Source organism: Rhineura floridana, chromosome 7, assembly GCF_030035675.1.
Source record: "Rhineura floridana isolate rRhiFlo1 chromosome 7, rRhiFlo1.hap2, whole genome shotgun sequence".
Classification (NCBI taxonomy): domain Eukaryota; kingdom Metazoa; phylum Chordata; class Lepidosauria; order Squamata; family Rhineuridae; genus Rhineura; species Rhineura floridana.
Window position 1 is genome coordinate 50,176,763 of NC_084486.1, and position 24,754 is coordinate 50,201,516.

Below are 24,754 nucleotides of genomic sequence, written 5' to 3' on the forward strand. Positions count from 1 at the left end.
ATCATTTTCTCCATATTCTGTCCTTACAGTAGCCTCTTGTCTAGAGTATAGGTTGCGCATCAGGACAATCAGATGCTGTGGCACCCCTATTTCTTTTAAAGCATTCCATAGTTTTTCATGATCTACACAGTCAAAGCCTTTGCTGTAATCTATAAAGCACAGGGTGATTTTCTTCTGAAATTCCTTGGTCCGTTCCATTACCCAATATATGTTTGTGATATGATCTCTGGTTCCTCTTCCCTTTCTAAATCCAGCTTGGACCTCTGGTATTTCTCGCTCCATATATGGTAAGAGCCGTTGTTGTAGAATCTTGAGCATTTCTTTACTTGCATGGGATATTAAGGAAATAGTCGATAATTACTGCATTCCCTGGGATCTCCTTTCTTTGGAATTGGGATGTATATTGAAAGTTTCCAGTCTGTGGGCCATTGTTTAGTTTTCCATATTTGTTGACAATTTTTTGTCAAAATTTGGACAGATTCAGTCTCAGTAGCTTGTAGCAGCTCTATTGCCATCTGTTCCTGGTGATTTGTTTCTTCCAAGTATTTTAAGAGCAGCTTCATGGTTCCTCCATGAATGAATCTGTCATCCTGGCATCTCTTTTATAGAGTTCTTCATGGCACTGCTTATTCTCTTTTGTGTTAAGTGTAGCATCCACTGCCCATCCTGGGTAAATGAGTCTAGCTTAGGGATCCTGAATTATGAATAGCAGACGATCAAAGCACAGATGTAGATCAGGGGTGGGGAACCTTTTTGGTTTCAGGGGCAAAATCTTTATCTGGCCCTGCCCTGCAGGACAACTTGTATGGCAACCCACCTGTTAATTACACAGTGCCATTATAATATCATATGATTGTCAGGTGGGTTGACACCTGTCAATTTGTCAAAATACTTCACCCTCAGTGAACCTCCCTGCATTTCTCCTTTCCATCCCTGATACTGGAAGTAGAGAGAGAAAATGCATGTACATTCATAAAGCCCTTGTTTGCAAAGCTCATCCATTCTGGATGTTAGCAGTGGAAGGGAGCCATACATGATAGCTTGAAAGAGCAGCACTAGGACAGAGAAGCAGTTTCCATTGAATGGAAACTGCTTCCCCCTCCTTGAGGCAGACACGCTCCTACCGCCCATCAGCTGATGGGCGGTCGGGAGCATGGCTTGCTCCAGCAAAGGAACCATTGGGAGCCCACTTTAAGCTCTTGATTGTTTCTTGCCTTCACCCACCCCACACCTGATGCCATTCAAATGCCCCTGCTGGTATAAAATGAATAGGCTTTTTGATAGTGGAGAATGAGATGCATGACAGTGGTGGAGGAGCTGCTCAGGGACTACCAAATAGCAAAAGCTCATGATGACCCAAATGGGGCCTGTGTTTAGTGCATAATCCAGTCAAAATATTCAAAGCTACTTTCATGTTTGTTCACCGGTTTGCATCCTAGGGGGACCTGTGACAAAATATTGCCATGTGGAATTATCCTGTTCAGTCTTCCAACCAGTCAGCTATGACGCCCCTGATACTCTATTCTATTTCTCCTTCCACTTAGTTTTCTATTTTTACCCCAAACATTGAGTCAATATTCTGTGACTAATGAGCATACTCAGTACTTATTAGGCACCCCCACCCCTTTGCTTTCTTTTTCTAAATACTTTTTGTACTTTAGGGTTCTCCAGAGCATGCTGATATCTCCCTATTGTGTGTGGATATTGTTGTTTTGGCTATATAAACAACAGCATTCAGGCCAGGACATGGTAGATAGAGTCATAATAAACCACACTGAAACGCAAGATGATGTCTCTGAGGAGGGTATGCCCAGTCATTCCATTGTGGCTGTACCAGCTTATAATTTTGCTGTTTTTCTTGTTATTTCAAAATATAGTTCATCTGTCTCTCAAATCTATCACTCTAAAGGTCAACAAAATTAAACTCTGAAAGGTTGAAGGATGGCAGGTTTAAACAATTGATGACTACATCCAGAGCCGGCTCTAGGAATGCCAGGGCCCTTGGGCATCAGCCCTGGGCCCCGGCGTGTTTGTGCGCATGCGTGCGTGCGTGCACCTGCACACAAACGCACGCATGTGCCCCCCCATGCCCCCCACCTACCTGTCTGCTGTCTTTTACCATTGCCCTTAATGAAGATGGCAGCCACGGTTTCCCTAAGGGGATGACGCCTCCACCGCCATCTTTGTTGATGGCACGCATGCGTGCTATGTGCGCACATCTCTTGCATCAACTAAGATGGTGGCAGAGGCTTCAGTACCTTAGGGAAACCGCAGCCGCCATCTTAGTTAAGGGCAATGGTAAAAGACAGCAGATAGGAAAGTGGGGGTGTGGGGGGGCATGGAGGGCCCATGGATCATGGAAGGGGAGCAGAGGGTTGGCCAAGGGCCCCCCTGTAGCTCCAGAGGCTGTCGGGCCAGTGCCCCACCTGGCCGCCCTTTAGAACTGGCTCTGACTACATCACAGTGGGTTTTTAACGTATGTTTTATGGTTTTAATTTTTCTCATAGTTTAATTCTTTTTTAATTGTATACTTCTGTATGTTTTAATGGTGTTGTTTTTAGTTGTAAGCCGCTCTGAGTCCTATTGGAAAAAGGGCGGGGTAGAAATAAAGTTTATTATTATTATTATTATTATTATTATTCCTTAGTACATATCTAAATCAGTTGGGAAAAAATGTGTCACACATTTTCCTATTCTCTTAATTTCAAAACAGTTTGTTGCAAGTGTATTATATGCAGATAATAAAATTGCATTCTGAAACATTTTTGTACCTGGGAATATCTTGAGCTTCCTCCAATCTGAGGATTGTTTAATGGGGGAAGAAGGAAGCTCCACTCATGGCAGATGGCAGCCCTTCAACTTGTAAGTACCTCCCCCTCTGGTTAAAGTTTCTCAGGCAGATAAGATATTTATTCGCATCAACCACTAGCCATTGCAATTTGTGTTCCTAAGGTAGTTCATCTTAACTCTAGCTTCTGAATCTGGAGCACTGTTGTCAGCACATTTTTTTTCATTTCTAAGGGAAAAACTCATAATTATGGAGCCATAATTAGGAATCCTGTATAGTAGGCTGCAAGTGAGCCACTTGTTACAGATTATTTCAATCTATTCTTTATTATTTTATTTAGCCATTTTTAGGTTGCTTAATGTAAAAAGAAATCAAAGTAATGTCATGTACACAAAAAAGTTTTTAATTTTAATTAAAGCCCTCCTTCAGTAATTAAACCACAACACCGCAGAAACAGAAGCTGACATTTGGGCAATTAATATACTGCCTATCAAAAATTCCCCTCCCTGCAATAAATATGCACCTGTAAGAACAGGGCCTTGTTCAGATCTTCTAAGGCATGCACAAAGGTCAGAAGGCAGAACCTGCCATCATTGTTCTGGCCTCAACACTTAATTAGAATCTGTGTCAGCTAAACCACACATTTATGTGAATCAATCTTCAACTTTATCAACCTGAACAAACAATTTATAAATGCAAGTGATCAAATACTTAGCTGTAGAAGTAGACTAAAGAGAAGATTGAATAAGACTGAGATAAAAAAGATGGTATTGATGAAGTGAAAAGACAATATGTGGTATTCAGCAAAATAATTGTGCTAGTGCAAGGATTAGCGTTAATGGAAAGGAATTCCCCCCTGTCCTTCCCCCGGCACACCCTGCATCATCCCTAAATGTGCTCTGGAGGTTGGTGGGAACCCCTAGAACAGATTTATGAGGAATATAGGGGGAGGAGAGGAGGAGAACTTTTCATCGTGGAAGGAGACAACTTTGCACTGATGGAATGTTCACATTAGAGCTATGTTGAATACAACCCATAAACAAGGCCGCATCCTCCAGGCTGCAGCTCAGAGAGCTGGTTCACACAGTCCACAAATATGCAAGCTCTTTTTACTGCTGCAATGTATTACGCTAAGTCAAGGTTTGGCTTAGCATGTTGTCTGAACCCGGTTAAGCTCTTTCCTCACTTCTTGGCTGCATCTCATGGCTAGTGAGGGGAGAGCTTAACCACAAGTCCTATTTCAGACAACATACTAAGCTGGGGTAGCCAATGTCATGCCCTCCAGATGTTGTTGGACTCCACCTCCCATCAGCCCCAGCCAGAATGACCAGTGATCAGGGATGATAGGAGTTGCAGTCTAATAACATCTGGAAGGCACCAAGTTGGCTACCCCTGTGTTAAGTCAAACTTAGCTTAGCATGGTATGGCAGCAAAACTGTATAAGGGAACTGTCAGACCCACTCATTCATCTAACTCAGGATTGTCTACAGTGACTGGCAGCAGCTGTCCAGGATTTTAGAAAGGGAGGCTCTCTTATTCCTACATAAGCATGCCAGGGATTGAACCCAGGACCATCTGCATGCAAGGCATGCTGTACTCACTGGCTGTGAACTCCTGTCTGGGAGTCCACACATTTGCATGGTTTTGCTAAGCCAAGGTCTGGCTTAGTGTGCCGTTCAAACTGAGTGGCAGAAAACAAGGCTGCAAGAAGGCTTTTCTTGTTCTTGACAGGAGATTAGATATTGTTCATAGGAACAACCAATGAATGCATAATAACAGAAGCTAAAGCTTGATCAGTTGCTAACAGATGAACAATGGAAAAATAAAAGCAATTTAAATACAGAGGCTAGAGGCCATATATAACAATTCACACAATGCCCAATTGGGCCAAACGATCATGGTGCCCCCCTGCATATTCATTGCACATACATGATAATATCTGCAAAGGGCTTATAACTACATTATAAAGTGGTTTAGGACTAATTTCCACTCCTATGGAAAGTTCTGTGAGGGAGGCTAGGATCTCTAATAGATAATTCTTACTACCCCTGCACACTATGATTTCCATGATTCTTTTTAGGGAAACCATAACAAGTTAAATAGGCATAAAACCAAAACAGGTTTGCAGAGTAGATATACCCTAAAATCACCAGTAAATTGCAGTGGGGCCATTTAACATCTTGCAGTGAAGAACAATGCAGGAATAGCATTTACTGTGAGGATTTTCGTATCAATAGTTTTAAATTTTAGATCTTCCATCCTGCTGTTTTTTTTTTAATCTAGGGCCTGCGCTGCGGCTGTAATTCATACATTCAGAAAAAGATGCTCCAAAAGATGATTTTCTGTGCAAATATGAAGCTGCAGTGAGGCATCAGTATAATTTACTTATACAAGCTGTGGGCAACCAACCATTAAATGACGCATTGTCTCTGGCTGAATGCCACATAGCCAGCAAATTAGGTCCAAACCGTCTTGAATTATGTGTCAGTGATAGCATCTTGTTATAACCACTTTATTTTAAGATATAAATATATTGCCTTTTCTTTCCCTTTGTAACTTGGTGATAGCTTTTTCTGGCTGTTACTATTTTTAGCTTTTTATGTTAGAACTGCAATCTGTGTTGGCCTGTGCAGTCTTTGATAAATACAGGTTTTTTTTCACTTAGAGCTGACCCCTGGGACTCTGAAACCCCATTTTTGAGCTCTCTTGTAGAATAGTAGCTGCTTTATACAGGCAATTAAATGTGACATTTTCCATACTGTCAAGTCAAGCAAGAAAACAGGTGTGTGTGTGTGTGTGTGTTTTAACACAGCCACTCTCGTGTAATGAGGCTTAAAAAGCCTTGTTTTCTTTTAAGTCATGGTTTTCAGTATCTACTTCTAGGGATAAAACTTGTGCTACTTTACATCCTAAATCATAATTGTCAGGAGATGTTAGGGGCTGCAAAATGTCCCTTGTCCTCCACACTGTAATGTGGACGAGGGCAGGATGGCCCCAAGCTATAATGCTGTCTGGGGAACCTTTGACCCACCAAATGTTGCTGAACTACAGTTCTCCTCAGCCCCAGCAAGCATGGCTAGTGGACAGGGATGATGGGAGTTGTAGTTCAGCAATATCTGGAGGGCCAAAGCTTCTCCGCATCTTCTCTAATGCCTGTGGATAACATAGGATGTGGGCACTGGGATTTTATTGGCCAACCCAACAGCCAGATGGAGTCTATAAGCCATTTTCAATGATCCAAGGAGAAAATGAGTTGGGAGAGTTGAAGGGAAAGGGAGAGGGAAGGAGAGAGAAATTATTTCCTGGCTGGAAGCTAGAGCTATCAGTCTGAAAACCATACCCCTCACCTTCCTTTCCCTGGCTTTCTGGTTTCCTTTTATGGAGAACTTGGAAGGGAAATGTAACCATTGTTAACAGACAGTTTGAGACTGTCTGAACTCTGTCTTCTAAATCTCTGACTTGGACCCAAGGCTTTGGGAGCAATTGATTTGCTTCAGGCTAGTTTGAAGGAGTCTTTCTCTGCCTTGGACGAAGCCTGTTACCACTCCAAAGCAGCCTGCTTTGGTTCTGGATTTGGTTTTGTCAGAAGTGGATGCACACTGCTAGTAGTCAGACCTGCACAACTTAGGACCCATCAAGCTGAACACATCTTATCACCCACACTCTGGGACTTCGGGATACACTATTTTTGTTTTCTGGCCAGTTGCCTGTCTTCTTCCTGTAGACAGATGTACATGCGTCACCACGTGTGCCTGGTGGGTTGATTTTGAGCGCATCAATTCCCCCACTTTTATACAACGTTTTCAGGTTGCTAATTGTGTGCATTAGGCCTTTTACCTATTACTTTCTTTTTTAAAAATCAACCCAGTGTTGTAACCTATAGACAGTTCAGCCGCCGCCAATGTATTGCCCTGGCATAGAATTAATAAATGTCCAAGATTGAAAACATCACATGGCATCTTTCATCTAGAGATCATTTAATTTATTTCTTTGCTTCTGTCATAAACATTAATATGGTCACTGACCTCCCCATAGTAGCAAATGATTCTTCTTGCATTAATGCACCAATAGCTTGTTGCATTCTTGTCTTCTTCCATAAGGGACAGTTCAAACTTGTGGTGTGGGTTTTTTTATTCTCCCCCCAACGCTACTAGCTTAGGTTGGCTACTAGCTTAGAATATTAATACTGAACGGCAATAAAACTCAGAAGGACATTTTTCTTATAGACAAATATAATTTAATTTTGAGAGGAGAAAATAGTTAAGTCAGAAGCAAAAGGTGGAGCAATCCTGATGTTCATTACAATAACTTTTTGAATTGTGCTGGCCTCAGGCCATTATCCATGACAATAACAAAGTGAATGTTTGACCATAGGTAGAAAACCTACTGTCTTATTGTATCTGGGCGGATAGGGGTGGTGGCTGTTTGACTTTTTTTTCTTTTCTATTTGCTGAACATTTAATTCTTTTACAAAAAGCCCCCTGAGTCTGTTGCATCAATGACTTTGGTATAAACAAGTAAATTATTTTTAATGTAGTTTAAGTGTGGTGTAGTGGTTAAGGTGTTGGACTACGACCTGGGAGCCCAGGGTTCGAATCCCCACATAGCCATGAAGCTCACTGGGTGACCTTGGGCCAGTCACTGCCTCTCAGCCTCATGAAAACCCCATTCATGGGGTTGCCATAAGTCGGAATTGACTTGAAGGCAATACACACAACACACAAATCAGACAACTTGGCACTTTCACTTTGCTTTACTTTACAATAGAATTTGAGTTCTTGCAGGTAGCAAGCAAAAAGAAATACTGAGGAGAATATATCTTCTGAACAACATACTCTCTGTCATGCTGAAAGTGTTTAGGGATGAGACATTCACAAATTGATGTGTCAAACAACAGAGTAATATATGCTCTCTGTGAACCTTAGCACTATGTAGAAGTTGCTTGTTCTGAACATGAGAGACCCTCTACTGGGGGCACAATCCACCAGGAAAGTTGCCTATGTAAGAAATGATAGAGAAAGTCCTGAGATATGTTTCTGCCAAACTTCTCTTCATTTCTGGAATTCATCTTGTATTTGTTTCTGATTCTCTTATGACATGCTCTCCCCTCTGAGGTACAGTTGGTGCTGACTTTCCTGCCATTTTCTCCTCTGCAGTTACAAAAAAATGAGCATGCAGTTTTGTTTAATTGTATAACTTATACTGATAACAGAAATGATAATCTTTCTTATTATTGAAAAAATTTAGAGTTGGAAACCACTGTAAATGATTTGCAGAAGACTTTTATAAGAGCTGAAAACTGGACCAACTTTCCAACTAATAATCTCATATTTAGGTGATTGTCCTGGAGGTGATAAATGTATCAAAAGTATTGCAGAATTGTAGGACTTTGGAATGCCCTCCCTCCCGTATTAGATAAAATTAAACAAGCAGCTCTTCTATGTTGCTTTTAATACATGATGTGGAAGATATTATCAATTTTATTAGGATATTTACAGCAGGCCAACAGACAGTAACAACTCTCTGTATCATTAAACTGGTGGTGAGGTATCCTACTAGGGTGCAAGCCAATTAAACATTTGCTAAATCTGAGCTGTTAGCAGTACTGTCCTTTTTTCCTTGAACATTCAATTCAGATTACACTGCAATGAACAGAGATAGAGGTGGTGAAGTAGAAATTATTTTTTTATTCTTGAGCAAATAAATCAAAACATGCCAAACTGTGCCTTACAGGAAAAAGGCAGCTCTATAATTTATTTCAGCATTTGCCAGCAATGTTTTGTTTAGGGAGGAATACATATTCAGTGTTAGTCTAATTGTTTATTGAAAATGTCTTAATGAGCTCTGGATAGTTGGAGAAAACACTGAGTAATGAGAACATCATTTGAAACAAAGGCTTTGATGACATCTTTTAGCTGCCTGTCAGCAATATTTGACTAGATGTGGCGTTTTAGTTTTCTTCTCAGTTTAAGGCAGAAACACATTTTTCCTCAAGACTGCCCACCCACTCCCTAAAATAGCAATGTCATCATCTTGTCTATCATTTATCTTGATAGCTTAAGCAAGCTCAGTGTGACTGGGGCGTTGATTTTTCTCTCTTCCTTTTTAAAAATAAATTATTATTGCCTTTATTCTTTAAGGCAACTATCAGTATTTTTTGGCAGAACAGCTGGTACCATGATGTCCTTTACTACATCTGTAATGCACTACAAGCAACGTTTGTTTCCCTAAACCTGAAATCTTAAAACATTCTACCTTCATATCTGCCATAGAATCTCTGATGTTACAGAATGTGTTCTAGGATGAACACTCATTCATTCCCCTCACAGAGCTACAATTCTCAGACATCCCTGGGAAGAGGGATTGATTGTTAAACCGTGCTAGGAATTGGCCCTCTGTAAGGGAAACAGGGATCTTCTAACAACTCTTAGCACCCATAACAAATTACATTTCCTAAGATGCTGTGGAGTAAGCCATGTCTGTTTAAAGCGGTATAATAATCTTAAATGTGTAGTGTAGTTGGGGCCCAAGTCTAGTTTAAAGATAGAGAAGCATAACAAGGACCTTGAAGTTGTCCATCAGGAGTTAGCATCTGGACGGCAGTCTGACCAGGAACACAGACTACCTGATCACGGTCTTCCCTTGCTATGATAAGATTATTGTGATTTAAGAAATCACAGTAATTAGTTATAAATTTGTATCCATACATATATATTTGCACATTGCAAATTTTATGCAAATCTGTTTCCTTTTTGTCCTCATTCTTTGGTCATGCTTTTCCTTTTTTTTTTTTGGTGATGTGAAAGTGGTCACCTTACTGAAGAGTGAATGATGTTATTATGCCATGTTGCTCTGTCATTATGCCATTACCCCTAAGTTCAGTGGAGCCTATGCTGGGTGGTTACACAGGAATCATGCAAGGCACTCTGCAGTTTTTCATAGCAGGATGTGAAATAGTGTGTAGGGACAACAGTCTGGTACCTTAATGAACAGGTGTGGGTTGCACAGGTCAAGCCTATATGGTATGTGGAAAGTACGCTGAGACCTTTTCTCCAAAAATTCTGACTGCCACACCAAAATTGTGGTTTCTATCTTCTTTTATTAAATGAGCAACTTTCAGGTGGTAATTGTAATTTCAAGAGAGAGTAAAATTGTCAGCAATACTTTTTCTTCTCTATGCCTTTCATGAAGTTATTTTTGGGGGGGAGGAATAATTCCTCCATTTGCTCAGGGGGAAGCATGCACTGGTACAGCAAATGGGAAGACAATGGAGCTGGTGGAAGGTGACTTAGTAGCAGCAACAGCAGCTGGTAAATTCATGGGTGCCAAAAGCATCTGGCAAGGTGAACCAAGGGTGAGTGTGCTTGGATGCAATTTCTAGCCACCACTGCTTGTGTTGGCATCTGGAGGAATAAATCTGCTCCTTTCTTCTGGTAGCCAATACAGGCAGAGTGGGTCATTATGACATGTGTTTCCTCATTAAGAGGGTAAGATGTTAATCTGATTTTTTTTAAAAAAAGACGTAATACTACACTCCTCAAGGATACCTTGTAAATATTTAAGGTTCAATACACACACATAGAGATTAGTTACAAACAGAGGTATTGGGGTCAAAATATAGTAAAATCAAGTTTCTTTTAGTGTGATTGAAAGTGCAAGGAACCAGAGGGAGGCAAATGAGGCTTCCCAAAACATAATGCACTCTCTGTAAAACATCTGCCACATTTTCCTATGATGGAAGGGAAAACAGATGTCGAATGAGTAGGAAAGAACTGAATAAATAGCTTGTGCACTCTGTGTGCATGTGTGTAGCTTTCTCCCCATTGCAAATAGCAGATGTGGGGGCTAGATTCCAATTGGTACTGTGAAGGGACAAAGGGTTAAAGTAGGGTCGGCTAACCAGTGATCTTCTAGATGTTGCTGAACTACAATTCCTACCATCCCCTGACCATTGGCCATGCTGGCTAAAGCTCATGGGAGCTGAAGATCAACAACATCTGAAGGGCCAAAGATTAGCCACCCCTAGGTTAAACCTTCTCATCTCCCATGCCATGAGTTTTTGATCTGGCTTCTTTCCATGCTGTTCATTAAAAGAAAAAATGAGCTGTGCAGGGGTAAACCGGGGAGGGGCCATAGCTCAGTGGTAGAGCATCTGCTTTGCATGGAGAGGATCCCAGGGTCAATCCCCAGCTTCTCCAGGTAGAGCTTGGAATGTATCCAAACTAGAATCCTGGAGACCTGCTGCCAGTCTGAGCTAGATGGACTAAGGGTCTGATTCAGTATAAGCCAGCTTCCTACAGTATATACCTAAAATGGGGCAAATATCATATCTAGTTTGTCCCTCAGAATATAAACATGGGAAATAGATCATGTTAAGATAATCTTGTATGCTTGAAAAGGGCCAAATTCAAATTTTACAAAGCCATAAATGATAATGTAGCATTTGCCGTTTGAACATTTCAATATGTTATCTAAATTTGCCAGATGTTATAGTTTGCCCTTGACATTTTTGGTTTGTGCTGTTGTTTTCCCATCAAGCCTATGATTCTTGTCATGTTTTGTCTAATAACATCTGACAAGCCTAATGCTATCTAGATTTTTTTTTTACAACAAAAATGAGAAAACTCAAAATAGGACTCTACAAAAGAGTGAACTTAACATCCATTGTCCTCAATAGACAACATAATGTTCTGTCTTAGTCCAGTAAGCTTTAACAGGGAAGCATTTGACATTTGTGACCCTTCCTTGCATTTTGGTGACCCAAACTGGATTCCTAAATTAGTTTGAGGCTGCAACAAGATGTTATCTCAGCAAATGCATGTCCCCAAACCAGAGCTTGGAAAAGTTACTTTTTTGAACTACAACTCCCATCAGCCCAATCCAGTGGCCATGCTGGCTGGGGCTGATGGGAGTTGTAGTTCAAAAAAGTAACTTTTCCAAGCTCTGCCCCAAACCCACATTTGCCAAGATAACAAGTCTACAGGACCAAGACAGGACATTATATTGTTCATTCAGAACAATGGCTGTTAATGCTCTGTATAGAAGAGAGATCTTGTTTTTGAGATTTCTTGCTTTAATTGTAAGAGGTAAAAAAAAAAGCCTAACAACCAAGATACTATCAGGCTTGTCAGATGTTGTTAGATAAAATGTGATAAGACTGTTAGGCCCATTGGAAGGAAAGTTAACACAAACCCATAGTAGTGTAGTGTGAAATTTTGAAGTGCAGGACTTCATCATGATAGCTGCTGTAGCCACACCCTCACAAAGAGTCCAAAAATGCAGACTGCCGTGTTCATTAATTATTTATTCACCCCTTCCTCAAGCAGCAGTAGTATATAGGATAATAACCAATTTATTAGGGTAAGGATATCTAAGAACATAAGGACATATGAAGAGGCTGCTAGATCAAGCCAATAGCCCACCTAGTCCAGCATCTTACAGTGGCCAACTGGATGCTTACAGGAAGCTCACAAGCAGAGCCTGAGCACAACAGTTCTCTCCCCTCCTGCATTTTCCAGCAATTGATATTCAGAAGCATATTGGCTCTGAACATGGAGAACAGAGTACAGCCACTGATAGCTTTATCCTCTCAGAATTTGTCTAGTCCTCTTTTAAAGCCATCCAAGTTGATGGCTATCTGCATTATGCATAACTTCCTGGGAGTAAGCTCCATTGAACTCAACAGTGTTTACTTTTGATTGTATAGGTTCTACTTGTAAAACACATTTAGCTTTAATAAAAGGCATTCAGATATCTGAAATGCAACCTTTAACTTTTAATTGAAAGGGCAAACAATCATGCAAAGAAGTGTTTCCATTTAAACTGCTAAACTGCTAGCCTGAAGTGGGAACCCTATCAAAGAAAATGAAAGAAATATCCAGCCTCTGCTAGAGGAAAATAAACAAGCCAGGAATAAATTTCCTGTCTTCCTCAATGCTAATAAGTCACAAATAAACTTGAAAAGCTTGCTATCACCTCATTCACTTGCAAAACCAAAACGAATCTGTCAATTGTCCTGGTGTTACAGCAGATGATGACTTCATTTGTCCTCTGAAAAAAGCCCTACAGCTGTGCTCCCCTGTGGTCTCCCTTCACTTAAAGGACTCTGTTGCCCTAGTAACTAGCTTTGAGAACTTTTAGATAGTAAGCAGTCTATAAATGGAAATAATAACAATAACAATAACAATAGTAGTAGTAGTGGTAGTGGTAGCAGTAGTACAACAAACCCACTTTAAAAAAGAAACTGACTTTTTACAGTGAGGAAAGTGATGGAAAAATGCATTGAAATGACTAACAGGAAGATGTATAACCCCCCTACAAGCAAACCAACATGAATTCAGCATGAATGTTCATTGTCATATAACCTTCCTGCACAAATCAGAATGAATACTCAATAAAGACAAGATATAATGTAACTTCCACAAAATAATTGTGAAAGCAAATCATAATGAATGTTCAATAAATAAGTTGTGTGAAGGACCCTCAAATAAATTATTGTGCCTACTGATTCTTCTCCCTCCTTACCCACCATTTCCTCCCATCCCATCAGGCTTAGTTCAGGTTTTGGAGTCTGGTCCTGCCACAAAGTGTTTGTTTGTTTGTTTTGAAGAGACTAAGGGCCCATCCATACCTTCTTTAAATCTGCGATCTAACCCCCTTGTGTGTCCATTAATTCACCTGTATCTGTATGACGTTTCCTGCCATTTCAGGACTTTCTGCTAGTTATATCTGCATTTCCCCATCCTCAGGGCTGGTTCTAAAGGGCGGCCAGGTTGGGCACTGGCCCGAGGGCCCTGGAGCTACAGGAGCCCCTGAGGGGCCCTCCGCTCCCCTTCTGCAATCTGTGCCCCCCACGCCCCCCATTTACCTGTCAGCCAGCTTTTTAGCATTGCCCTTAATGAAGATGGCAGCCGCAGCTTCCCTAAGGTACTGAAGCTGCTGCCGCCATCTTAGTTGATGGCAGAGATGTGTGCGAGTAGCCCGCATGTGTGCCATCAACAAAGATGGCGGCAAAGACTTCATTCCCCTTAGGGAAACCATGGCTGCCATCTTCATTAAGGGCAATGATAAAGACTAGACAGGTAGGTTGGCCGTGGGGGGTGCATGGGGGGTGCGTGTGCGCACATATGCATGCACGTGCACACCCACCCACCCACCCACTGGAGGGGCAGGGCAAGCTGATGCCCAAGGGCCCCCGCATGCCTGAAGCTGACCCTGCCCACCCTAATATGTGATTATATTTTCTGTCCCAATTATTAACTGCTCTAACCTCTGCAGTGAGGACATCTCCCCCCCTTTTTTGCATTATGGGGGGTGATGTTAGATCCCACCCTCTGTCCACTCCTCTTTATTTCCACTTAAAGATGCATCCAGACTCAGAGGAAGGCAATGGTAAACCACCTCTGAATACCTCTTACCACGAAAACCCTATGAATAGAGTATCCAAAATGCAACATGAGATAGTGCTGGAAGATGAGACTCCCAGGTCAGATGGCACTCAGCGAGCTACTGGGGAAGCAAAAAATGGAATGCATCAACATTTCAATACTTGGTGTGAGTGAATTAATGGATGGAATGGGACATTTTCAATCAGGCAACTACAAAATATTTTATGCAGGAAATGAGAAATTAAGAAGAATGGGGTTGCTTTAATAGTGAGTGTGATGTAGCAAAAGCAATTAGGAGCTACAATGCAAGGTCTGAGCGAGTGATATCAATGAGATTTAACGGGAAACCTATTAACATAGCCATCATCCAAGTCTATACTCCAATGGCAAACACGGAAAAAGGAACTGGACAGATTTTACACAGAACTACAGGAAGAAATTGATCACGCACCAATGTGATGTTCTGATAAGATGTTCTGATAATCACGGGGGATTGGAATGCAAAAGCAGGGGACAGAGAAGAATTAGGAATCGTGAGAAAGTGGAGCTTAGGAGATAGAAATGAAGCAGGAGAAAGACTTACTGAATTCTGTGAAGCCAATAATTTGTTTCTTGCAAACACATTTTTTGAGCAACCAAAAAGATGACTATACATGTGAACATTACCAAATGGTCAATATAGGAATCAAATTGATTATATAATTGGTAACAGAAGATGGAGAAGTTCTAAACAGGACCAGGAGCAGACTGCAGTATAGATCAAGATCATGAACTGGTAATATCGAAAATCAGAGTAAAGCTAAAGAAGAACAACAAAGCAATCATAATGCCAAAATACAACTTAATACCATCCCAGAAGAATATAAAGATCAAATAAGGAACAGATTTGAGGCTTTTAGTTGACAGAGAACCAGAAAAAATATGGATTGAAGTCAGAGACATTATCAGGGAAGAATGCAAAAAGACAATATCTCTAGTTAAAAGGAGAGAAAGACCTCAGTGGATGACTGAAGAAACTCTTAAAATGGTTAAAGAGAGAAAGAAAGGAAATGGAAAAGGAGACAAAAACACAGTTAGAACCCCAAAAGCAATCATACAGCAACTAATATGTAGGGACAAGGAGAACTATTACAATAGTTATTATATAGAAATAGGACAGCAAAAAAGGTAGAACAAGAGCCCTATTCCAAAAGATTAGAGAAATGAAAGGGAAATTTAAACTAATAGTAGGGAGGTTGAATAATCAGCAGGGGTACACACTGACTGACCGAGATGAAAGAAAACGAAGATGGAAGCAATACACTGAAGAACTCTATAAAAGAGATGCAAGGATGACAGATTCATTCATGGAGGAACCGTATGATGAAGAACCAGAAATTTTAGAATGTGAGGTGAAAGCTGCTCTTAAAATACTTGGAAGAAACAAATCACTAGGAACAGATGGCATACCAATAGAGCTGCTCCAAGTTACTGAGACTGAATCTGTCTTTTCTTTCTGGAAAAGAAAACAATGGCCCACACACAAGGAGCTTTCAATATACATCCCAATTCCAAAGAAAGGTGATCCCAGGGAATGCAGTAATTATCGACTATTGCCTCAGTATCCCATGCAAATAAAGTAATGCCAAGATTGTACAACAAAGGCTCTTATAGTGAGAAATGCCAGATGTCCAAGCTGGATTTAGAAAAGGAAGAGGTACCAGAGATCATATTGCAAACATACACTGGATAATGGAACAGACCAAGGAATTTCAAAAGAAAATCACCCTGTGTTTTATAGATTACAGCAAAGTCTTTGATTGTGTAGATCATGAAAAATTATGGAATGCTTTAAAAGAAATGGGGGTGTCATAGCATCTGATTGTCCTGATGCGCAACCTATACTCTGGATAAGAGGCTACGGTAAGGACAGAATATGGAGTAACTGATTGGTTCCCTATCGGAAAGGGTGTGAGACAGGGGTCTATTTTATCACCCTATTTGCTTAATCTATATATAGAACATATCATATTTAAAGCAGGATTGGACCAAGATGAAGGAGGTATGAAAATGAGGGAGAAATATCAATAATTTAAGATATGCAGATGATACCATACTACTAGCAGAAACCAGTAAGGATTTGAAATGAATGCTGATGAAAGTTAAAGAGGAAAGCACAAAAGCAGGACTACAGCTCAACATCAAGAAAACTAAAGTAATGACAACAGAAGATTTATGTAACTTTAAAATTGACAATGGTGACATTGAACTAGTCAAGTATTATCAATACCTTGGCATAGTCATTCACCAAAATGGAGATAATTGTCAAGAAATCAGAAGAAGGCTAGGACTGGGGAGGGCAGCTACGACAGAACTAGAAAAGGTCCTCAAATGCAAAGATCTATCACTGAACACTAAAGTCAGTATCATTCAGACCATGGTATTCCCAATCTCTATGTATGGATGTGAAGGTTGGACACTGAAAAAGTGGACAAGAGAAAAATCAACTCCTTTGAAATGTGGTGTTGGAGGAGAGCTTTGCGGATACCATGGACTGCAAAAAAGACAAATAATTGGGTGTTAGAACAAATTAAACCAGAACTATCATCAGAAGCTAAAATGATGAAACTGAGGTTATCATACTTTGGACACATCATGAGAAGACATGGCTCACTAGAAAAGACAATAATGCTGGGAAAAATAGAAGGGAGTAGAAAAAGACGAAGGCCAAACAAGAGATGGATTGATTCCGTAAAGGAAGCCACAGAACTGAACTTACAAGATCTGAACAGGGTGGTTTATAACAAATGCTTTTGGAGGTCGCTGACTCATGGGGCGCCATAAGTCGTAATTGATTTGAAGGCACATAACACCACCACAAACAATTCATTGAAAACACAGAGTTTAAAGGAGAAGTTTTAAACTGAGCTTCTTTGGGCTGATAGGGGGAAAGGGGGGAGGAGAGGAGGAAGCTCTAGTACTTTAATGTGGCATTGATCTTGCAGCCGATCCAGCAGCAGGCAAATTTCTCTTTTCCTGCCCAGCAGCTGATGGGGATGGGAGAGGGAGCCAAACATACCAAACAGCCAAAAATCAAGGAACCAGAGGAAGGGGATCTCTCTCTCTCTCTCTCTCTCTCTCTGTGTGTGTGTGTGTGTGTGTGTGTGTATGTGTAAGTGTAAGTTACTGTAACACAGTAAGTTGTGTTCTTTTCTTCCAAGCCTGAAACTGAATAATCTAGGTTCTTGTTAACTTGAAACTGAATGACAGATGATCTCTTGTTTTCTTGGTAGAGGATCTAATACAATTTATTTATTTATTTATTATTTGATTTATATGCCACCCTTCCTCCCAGTAAGAGCCCAGGGTGGCAAACAAAAGCATTAAAAACACTTTAAAACATCATAAAAACAGACTTTAAAATATATTAAAACAAAACATATTTAAATACATTTTTTAAAAAAAGGTTTTAAAAGATATTTAAAAAAATGAAAAGGTTTAAAAAAAATTAAAAAGCAATTCCAACACAGACGCAGACTGGGATAAGGTCTGAACTTTAAAACGCTTGTTGAAAGAGGAAGGTGTTCAGTAGGCCCCGAAAAGATAACAGAGATGGTGCCTGTCTAATATTTAAGGGGAGAGAATTCCAAAGGGTAGAGTGTTTAGTGGTTAGAGTGTTGGACTATGACCTGGGAGACTATGGTTCAAATCCCCACACAACCATGAAGCTCACTTGGTGACCTTGGGCCAGTCACTTCCTCTCAGCCTCAGAGGAAGGCAATGATAAACCACTTCTGAATACCGTTTACAATGAAAACCCTATTCATAGGGTCGCCATAAGTCAGGATTGACTTGAAGGCAGTAAAAAAAGAAAGAAAGGAAGAAAAGGCACCACTACACTAAAGGTCCACTTCCTATGTTGTGGGGAACAGACCTCCTCATAAGATGGTATCTGCACGAGGCCCTCACATGCAGAGTGCAGTGATTGACAGGGTATATAAGGGGTAAGACGGTCTTTCAGGTATCCTGGTCCAAGCTGTATAGGGCTTTGTACACCAAAACTAGAACCTTGAACTTAGCCCAGTAGCTAATAGGTAGCTAGTGCAATTCTTTCAGTAGTGGGGTGACATGTTGGTGATACCCTGCCCCAGTGAGCAGTCTCACTGCTACATTTTGCACCAGCTGCAGCTTACAGATCAACCTCAAGGGTAGCCCCTCAGAGAGCGCATTACAGTAATCCAGCCTGGAGGTTACCAGTGCATGGACAATAGTGGTCAGGCTATCCCAGTCCAGAAACGGCCACAGCTGTCTTACCAGCTGAAGTTGGTAAAAGGCACTCCAAGCCACTGAGGTCACCTGGGCCTCTCGCAACAAAGATGGATCATGGAGCACCCCCACAGTACGGATCTGCTCTTTCAGAGGGAGTACGATCCCATCCAAAGCAGGCAACTGACCAATTATCTGAACGCGGGAACCACCAACCCACAGCGCCTCCTTCTTGCTAGGATTCAGGCTCAGTTTATTGGCCCTCATCCAGTCCACCACCGAGTCCAGGCAGTGGTCCAGGGCTTGTATGGCCTCTCCCGATCCAGATGTTACAGAGAAATAGAGCTGGGTATCATCAGCGTATTGCTGGCACCTCACCCCTAATCTCCTGATGACTGCTCCCAAGGGCTTCATATAGATGTTAAACAGCATGGGGGACAAGATGATACACATGATGGACAATTTGGGAGGAGGAGGTATGAAGAGGAGATTTGGTGGGTGCACTGGACAGAAGGAAAGCCCTTTCAAAATAGTAACAGCAGGGGGTAGTGGGAAAGAATTGAACATGGAAAGGGATTTGCCTCCCAGTTTGACAAATGCAATGGGATCAGGAGTAACCAGCGGCTCCCATCCTTAGTATGCACTATGTTATATGTAACAGCCCAGATGTTTATTTTGCTTGCACTTGGAAGGGGGATCCATTAACTTTGCCCTTTTGCACAGCCACAACCTGCGCATGTGTGGTAATAAAAAATAATAATTCTGCTCTGTTCTAAAAAAGCATGTGAAAAGCAAACAATTATGGACCAATCACTGAAAAGGGGTCGACTTAGGGGATTGGCCAATGCTAAAGAGATTTAGAGGGAAAAAAGCCCACATGTATAGATGTTTGAAAATCGGGTTTTCACAATATAAATCTGACCACAGACAGGACACGTATGAATCTCAAGGCCACCAACTGGATATAAAAAATGTGGATTTTACTGTTAGGTGTGGATGAGCCAAAAAATGTCATGCCTTGCCATGTTTGACAAAGAGGATTTCTCAATATTACAGGACCTATTTCACCTTCTCAGCCTCTGGGACAGCCTTTCCCAACCAGTGTGCCTCCAGATGTTGTTGGACCACAATTCCCATCTTTCCTGACCATTGGTGATGCTTGCTGAGGCTGATGGGAGTTGTGGTCCAACAACATCTGGAGGCACACTGGTTGGGAAAGGCTGCTCTGGGGTTTTGACCAAATTGGTGCAGATACATCCCCTTTTTCTCTCTAGGTCAAAAAGCCATAAAGCAGTTAATTGAAAGTTCCTTTTATTAAGTATACCTAAGAGCAAAGTGTCACAGACAGTAGCAGCTGTATTATATTTACCATGACATAAGGAAGTCTGTCATCAGCTTGCAAGTTTTAAACTTCCTTGGTGGTGTATACTGAAGTATCAGTTTTTATCACTCACTCTCTCTTTCTCTGCTCATTCCCACTGCACCAAGGATGCCTTTGAAGTACTGGCTGAAAACTATGAGTTGAGAGGAAATGACGGACCGTGTCTTGCATTTAGGAGAGCTGCTTCTGTGCTGAAGTTTCTTCCATTTACTATAGTTAGAGTAAATGACACTGAAGGATTACCTTGGATGAGAGACCAAGTCAAAACTATCATAGAGGTATGTTATAGTGCTTTTAAAAAAATAATTATCTTTTCAGAATGTTGAAATTAGCAGAATTGTTGAATGAAGCTAGAAAAAATTAAAGAAAATGTATTGTTGGATGAATAATAAACCAAAGTATATAAAGGCTACAAATGCTGGGCAATCACTTACTTAAAGAGCAAGAATGAGGACAGTACCATGTTAAAATTTAACTAAAAAAGAAAGAGAAATTACGGAGAATCTGAAATTTAAAATTTTCCTGTGTCCTGAGGCTGAAATCCTAAACACCCTTATTGGAGAATAAGCCTTGCTAAACACAATGGGACTTGCTGCTGAGTAAATATGCATAGGATTGCACTGCATATTTACATTTTCTTTTATATATTTACTTAATGGTGTTTCCACACTAGGCTTTTATTGTGAAATAGACATGCAAAAAAGAGGAAAACAGTGGGGGGGATGCCAGGACTGGAGAGGTTGTGGATCCTCAGGATCCAGATTCCTCCCATTCCCCCAACAGGCCCCAGGAAAGAGGGACGAACTGTGTAGCCCTGGATCTGGTGTAGTTAATTTCCCTCCCATTGCAATCAATAGGAAGAAATGGTTACAAAAATGGGAATGGGGGAGAAAAAAGGAAAAACGTACCTCCCACCATCTTTTGCTGTCCTAGTGCCCACCAAGCAGGTAACGTAGATATGGTGGTTTGTCTGCCTTCAGTTCTCTCCCCCCTGCAGTCCATTTTGGATTGCTCTGTTACTGCATTTGTATAGTTGTATCTTAAGTAACTTTTTGTTTTATGGCATATGATATTGTGATTTTAAATTGTAAGCAGCCCTGAGTAGTGCATACACATTAGATGGGCGAGATAGAAATTTCTATACAATAAAAACAAAACAAAATATTAAAATGGTTTCCTTCCCCCCCCCCTCGATCTTAGACTGTGGCTTCCATCTTCAAACAGAACTGCCAAGCTTTTAGAGGCTGAGGGTGGAAAGTTTGTAAACATGAATTCACTGAACTGTGTTTCCCTATGAATAAATCCTATAAAAAGCTTTACTACAATAAAAATCTGCTTACAAATCTGTGCAAATGTACGTATGTTGTATATACAGGATATAATAGAAGATGGGGAGAGTTCTCGAGTGACTGCTGTGTTAAACAATGAAAACTATAGATCCATTAAAGTAAGTCTATTTTGCTCTTTTCTTTCTTGTGCATAGAACTGGTAAGGGTCCCCATGGTCATCCAGTCCAATCCCTTGCCCCTTGCCAAAAGCTTTACATGATACATGTTGCCTTGCATCCCATTCACTGTGCTTGGAGGCTTGGTTGCAGAGATGAAGAGAAACCTCATTATTTCAGTCATTGGATCAGATGAGAAAATGATTACCTGAGTGGACCTGCTTTTTCCATCAACACAAAAAATGAGTAAAATTGTCTGTTATAGGCAGGGAAGCATCACATGTCTACCAAAGCCCTCACACCTCTAAGAATTACTAGATGGAAACTATAAGAAAAATATTAAATGTTAATTTAAATAAATATTTTTAAAATTTATTTCCAGGATTCCAATGCCACATATCCGGGCCATAGTCATCCCAAGGCAACCAACATATATAGTTAACACATTAAATATATTACAGTGAATGCTCACAGTTAGGTTAGTGTTGATGCTCACACATGCATGCTGACAATCAAAGATTAATTTTATGTATGTTCAAATTATAGACAACAACAATCACATTAATATATTCTTTCTCACACACAGAGGTTTGGAGGATATGGACAAATGGATGTTAAAAAGAAATTTAGTATATTTTAAAAGTTGTTTACTTTAAAACAATTACACCACACTTCTTTTGCTCATGTAGATAATTTTGATTGTGAACAGTTTGTGGGGGAGGGGGGAAATGACCTGCCTCTTTCCCTTTATCCTTCTTTTAAACACTGACAGACAGAGTGGCAAAGTGGTTAGAGTGTTGGACTATGGCCTAGGAAACCAAGGTTCAAATCCACACTTGGCCATGAAGTTCACAGGGTGACCCTGGGCCAGTCACTGCCTCTCAGCCTAACCTACCTCACAGGGTTGTTGCAGGGATAAAATAGAGAAGGGGAAAACTACGCACACCATCTTGAACAACTTGGATGAAAGGCAGGATTTAAATGCAATAATAAATAAACAAACAAACTAACGTGTAAAAGAACCTCATTATTATGTTTACATTGATGGCAGAGTGGTAACAGAGCTGTAAAAAAACCACACACATAGGAGAGCGCTCACACATAGCAGAGTTATATTTTGTAAATCCTTTACTGCAGCTATAGACTGCAAGCAGCATCCCATAGCTTGACTTAGCAGAACCAAAGGAACAGAAAGTTAGAAGGGATTCAAAGGAGGATGCTTAGAAAACAGAGAAACAAACAAGCTCCAGCCAACTAACAAGTAGGTTAGAGCTGCACCTACTGTTGGAAGAATACCAATTACATTCATTGACACTATATATTGAGCTAGATCTCTTTATATGTTCTAACTTTCCAGTGTCCCTTGTGCTATTCTACAATATTTATCATAATCTTTTGTAAAATCCTGTGGTGCCATCTGCAATCCAAACAATGAGTGCATGTGCAGTCCTTTAGTCAGAAAGACAGTTTTGGATGTCAATAATTTCTTGTTCTTGCATGTTAATCCTTCAGTCAGTGGCAGCTTTTTGCACTCTTAATTGCTCTAAAAAATGGCTGTTAGTTCAAGTCAACCCAGTCTTAAATCTCACAACAGATGAATCCAAATGGCTTCCTGATGTACTTTTGCAGCTGCCACATGTTCTGAAGCAGCTTATTTTTATTTGTTTCATATGTGACAATGTACCTGAAATAGTAGTCAATAAAGGTCACCAGATATTTGTTCCTACTTGGTGTGTGAGTCCTAGGGATGGAATCCTCTCCTTTATTACATTTTATTTTTAAGTGTGGCCCCCTGGTGGTCATTAACAATCCAATTCCTTTTTCCTCCAATATCTTTTCATTTTTCTGATCTGCTCCGATATTATAATTGCTATTTATTCACAAGTCTCCACTGGTATCGATCTTTATTCTGAACTCTGTAATGATTGCCTGTTTACATTCCTTTTCAAGTGCACTGCAGACAGATTAAGGCAGATAATCAAGTCAGTGTCTTCCCACCTCCTGCTTAAAATCAACACTTCATTCCCTCCCCTCCTGCTTTCTGTCTGTCAGTTACAATCAACACCTCATTTCCCCCCTGCCGCAAAGGGAATACACATTTGAAGAGCTCACATAGAAAGTAGATAGATAAAAGTATCACTCATACTATCAATGATTTCAAAGTGAATTAAAAAAATGAATCAGGAAGAAGAATAAAAATGAATGAATCAGAAACTAGGCACGGAGAATTGCTACTTCAGCATTCTCTGTGCAAAGATAGAGAATATCAGAAATAATAATTAATTGGATGGCAACTCTAATTACTGTAGAAATGGGGTCCATCACTAGTGTGTCACTGTGGAAAATTTCCAGAGAATGAGTGGTCTTGCTTTGGTTGCTTTTGGGAAGTGGGGTGCATGTTGCTTTCACTTTTATACAATATGTACCCTTCACAGGTGTGTGGCATAACAACATCCTAATTTCTTTTGCTAAATTTTGTTTTGTGAGCTCCTTTACTGCTTCTGGATTTCTATGTCCTAGACATCTGTGCCACAAGTGGGTGCATTTATCATTCCAATCTTGAGTGGTGGTTCTAGCCTGCACATTCATTAAAATGAGTTTGCACAGGTGTTCATTCACAATTCTTTGGCCACCATCTTTCCCCTCTTCTTAATTGCATATTCGCTTCCTTTGAATTACATCCTGAGGCCATTACTAGCAAGATGCTTCACTAGTAGAAGTCTTCCTTCTAGATTTGGGATATATAAGAAATCTTTCATGAAGCTCTTGCAGGTCCCTTTGATGGCATGCTGCAACTTATCTGTAGCCAGTTTCTTCTGACTTAGCCTTTTTTATTTCATCAGCATGATGGAGCTAATTTTGAGCAGAGCTATAAAGTTGGCTTGCTTTCTATATCTCCCTCTACTGCAGCTTGATGGAGTGGCTGTTGCCATGTGACAATTGAAGGAAGGAGGAGCTGGTGGAAAGAGGAATTTGGTCAGAGTTGATGAAATGGCCCTGTTTCCCATCTCTCTGCTGCAGCCAGGTTTATGCTGGCTTCATTGATGGTGTATATGCTTATTCCATTCAATATCAGTCTTCAGACTTCTTAAAGTTGGGTTTTTGAGCTTATGCCAAACACAGGAAGCTGTCTCATACCATATCAGGCCATCGGTCTGCCTAGCACAATATTGTCAACACTGACTGGCAGGAGCTCTCCAGGATTTCAAATAGGGGTCTTTCCCAGCTCTACTTTGAGATGCTGGGAATTGAATTTTCAGCCTTCTGCACACAGAGCATGTGGTCTACCACTAAGCTACAGAACATCTCCAGTCTTGCTGCGGCATAATTAAAGAATTAGTACTTCAGTGGATTTTGGATTGCAGTTTTAGATTGCAATTCTATGCATACTTATGTAGGAGTAAGACCTATTGGACCCAGTGGGACTGACTTCAAAATGTACTTAGGATTGTAGATTGGCTTAATTGTCTGCTGCTGCACAGTAATGATGCACAGAATTTAGTTCTCAA

At 40.6% G+C, this 24,754-nt stretch overlaps 1 protein-coding gene across 4 annotated transcripts in view; it reads left to right on the forward strand.

The window, feature by feature from the left end:
• Nucleotides 1-24,754, forward strand: part of DNTT (DNA nucleotidylexotransferase) — a 230,529-nt gene that overhangs the window by 49,763 nt on the left and 156,012 nt on the right. For all 4 annotated transcript variants that reach the window (XM_061635584.1, XM_061635583.1, XM_061635585.1 and 1 more), the window contains 2 exons: nt 19,909-20,079; nt 21,177-21,248. In XM_061635584.1, coding sequence (XP_061491568.1) covers nt 19,909-20,079; nt 21,177-21,248 — 243 coding nt within the window. The remainder of the gene's footprint in view (nt 1-19,908; nt 20,080-21,176; nt 21,249-24,754) is intronic.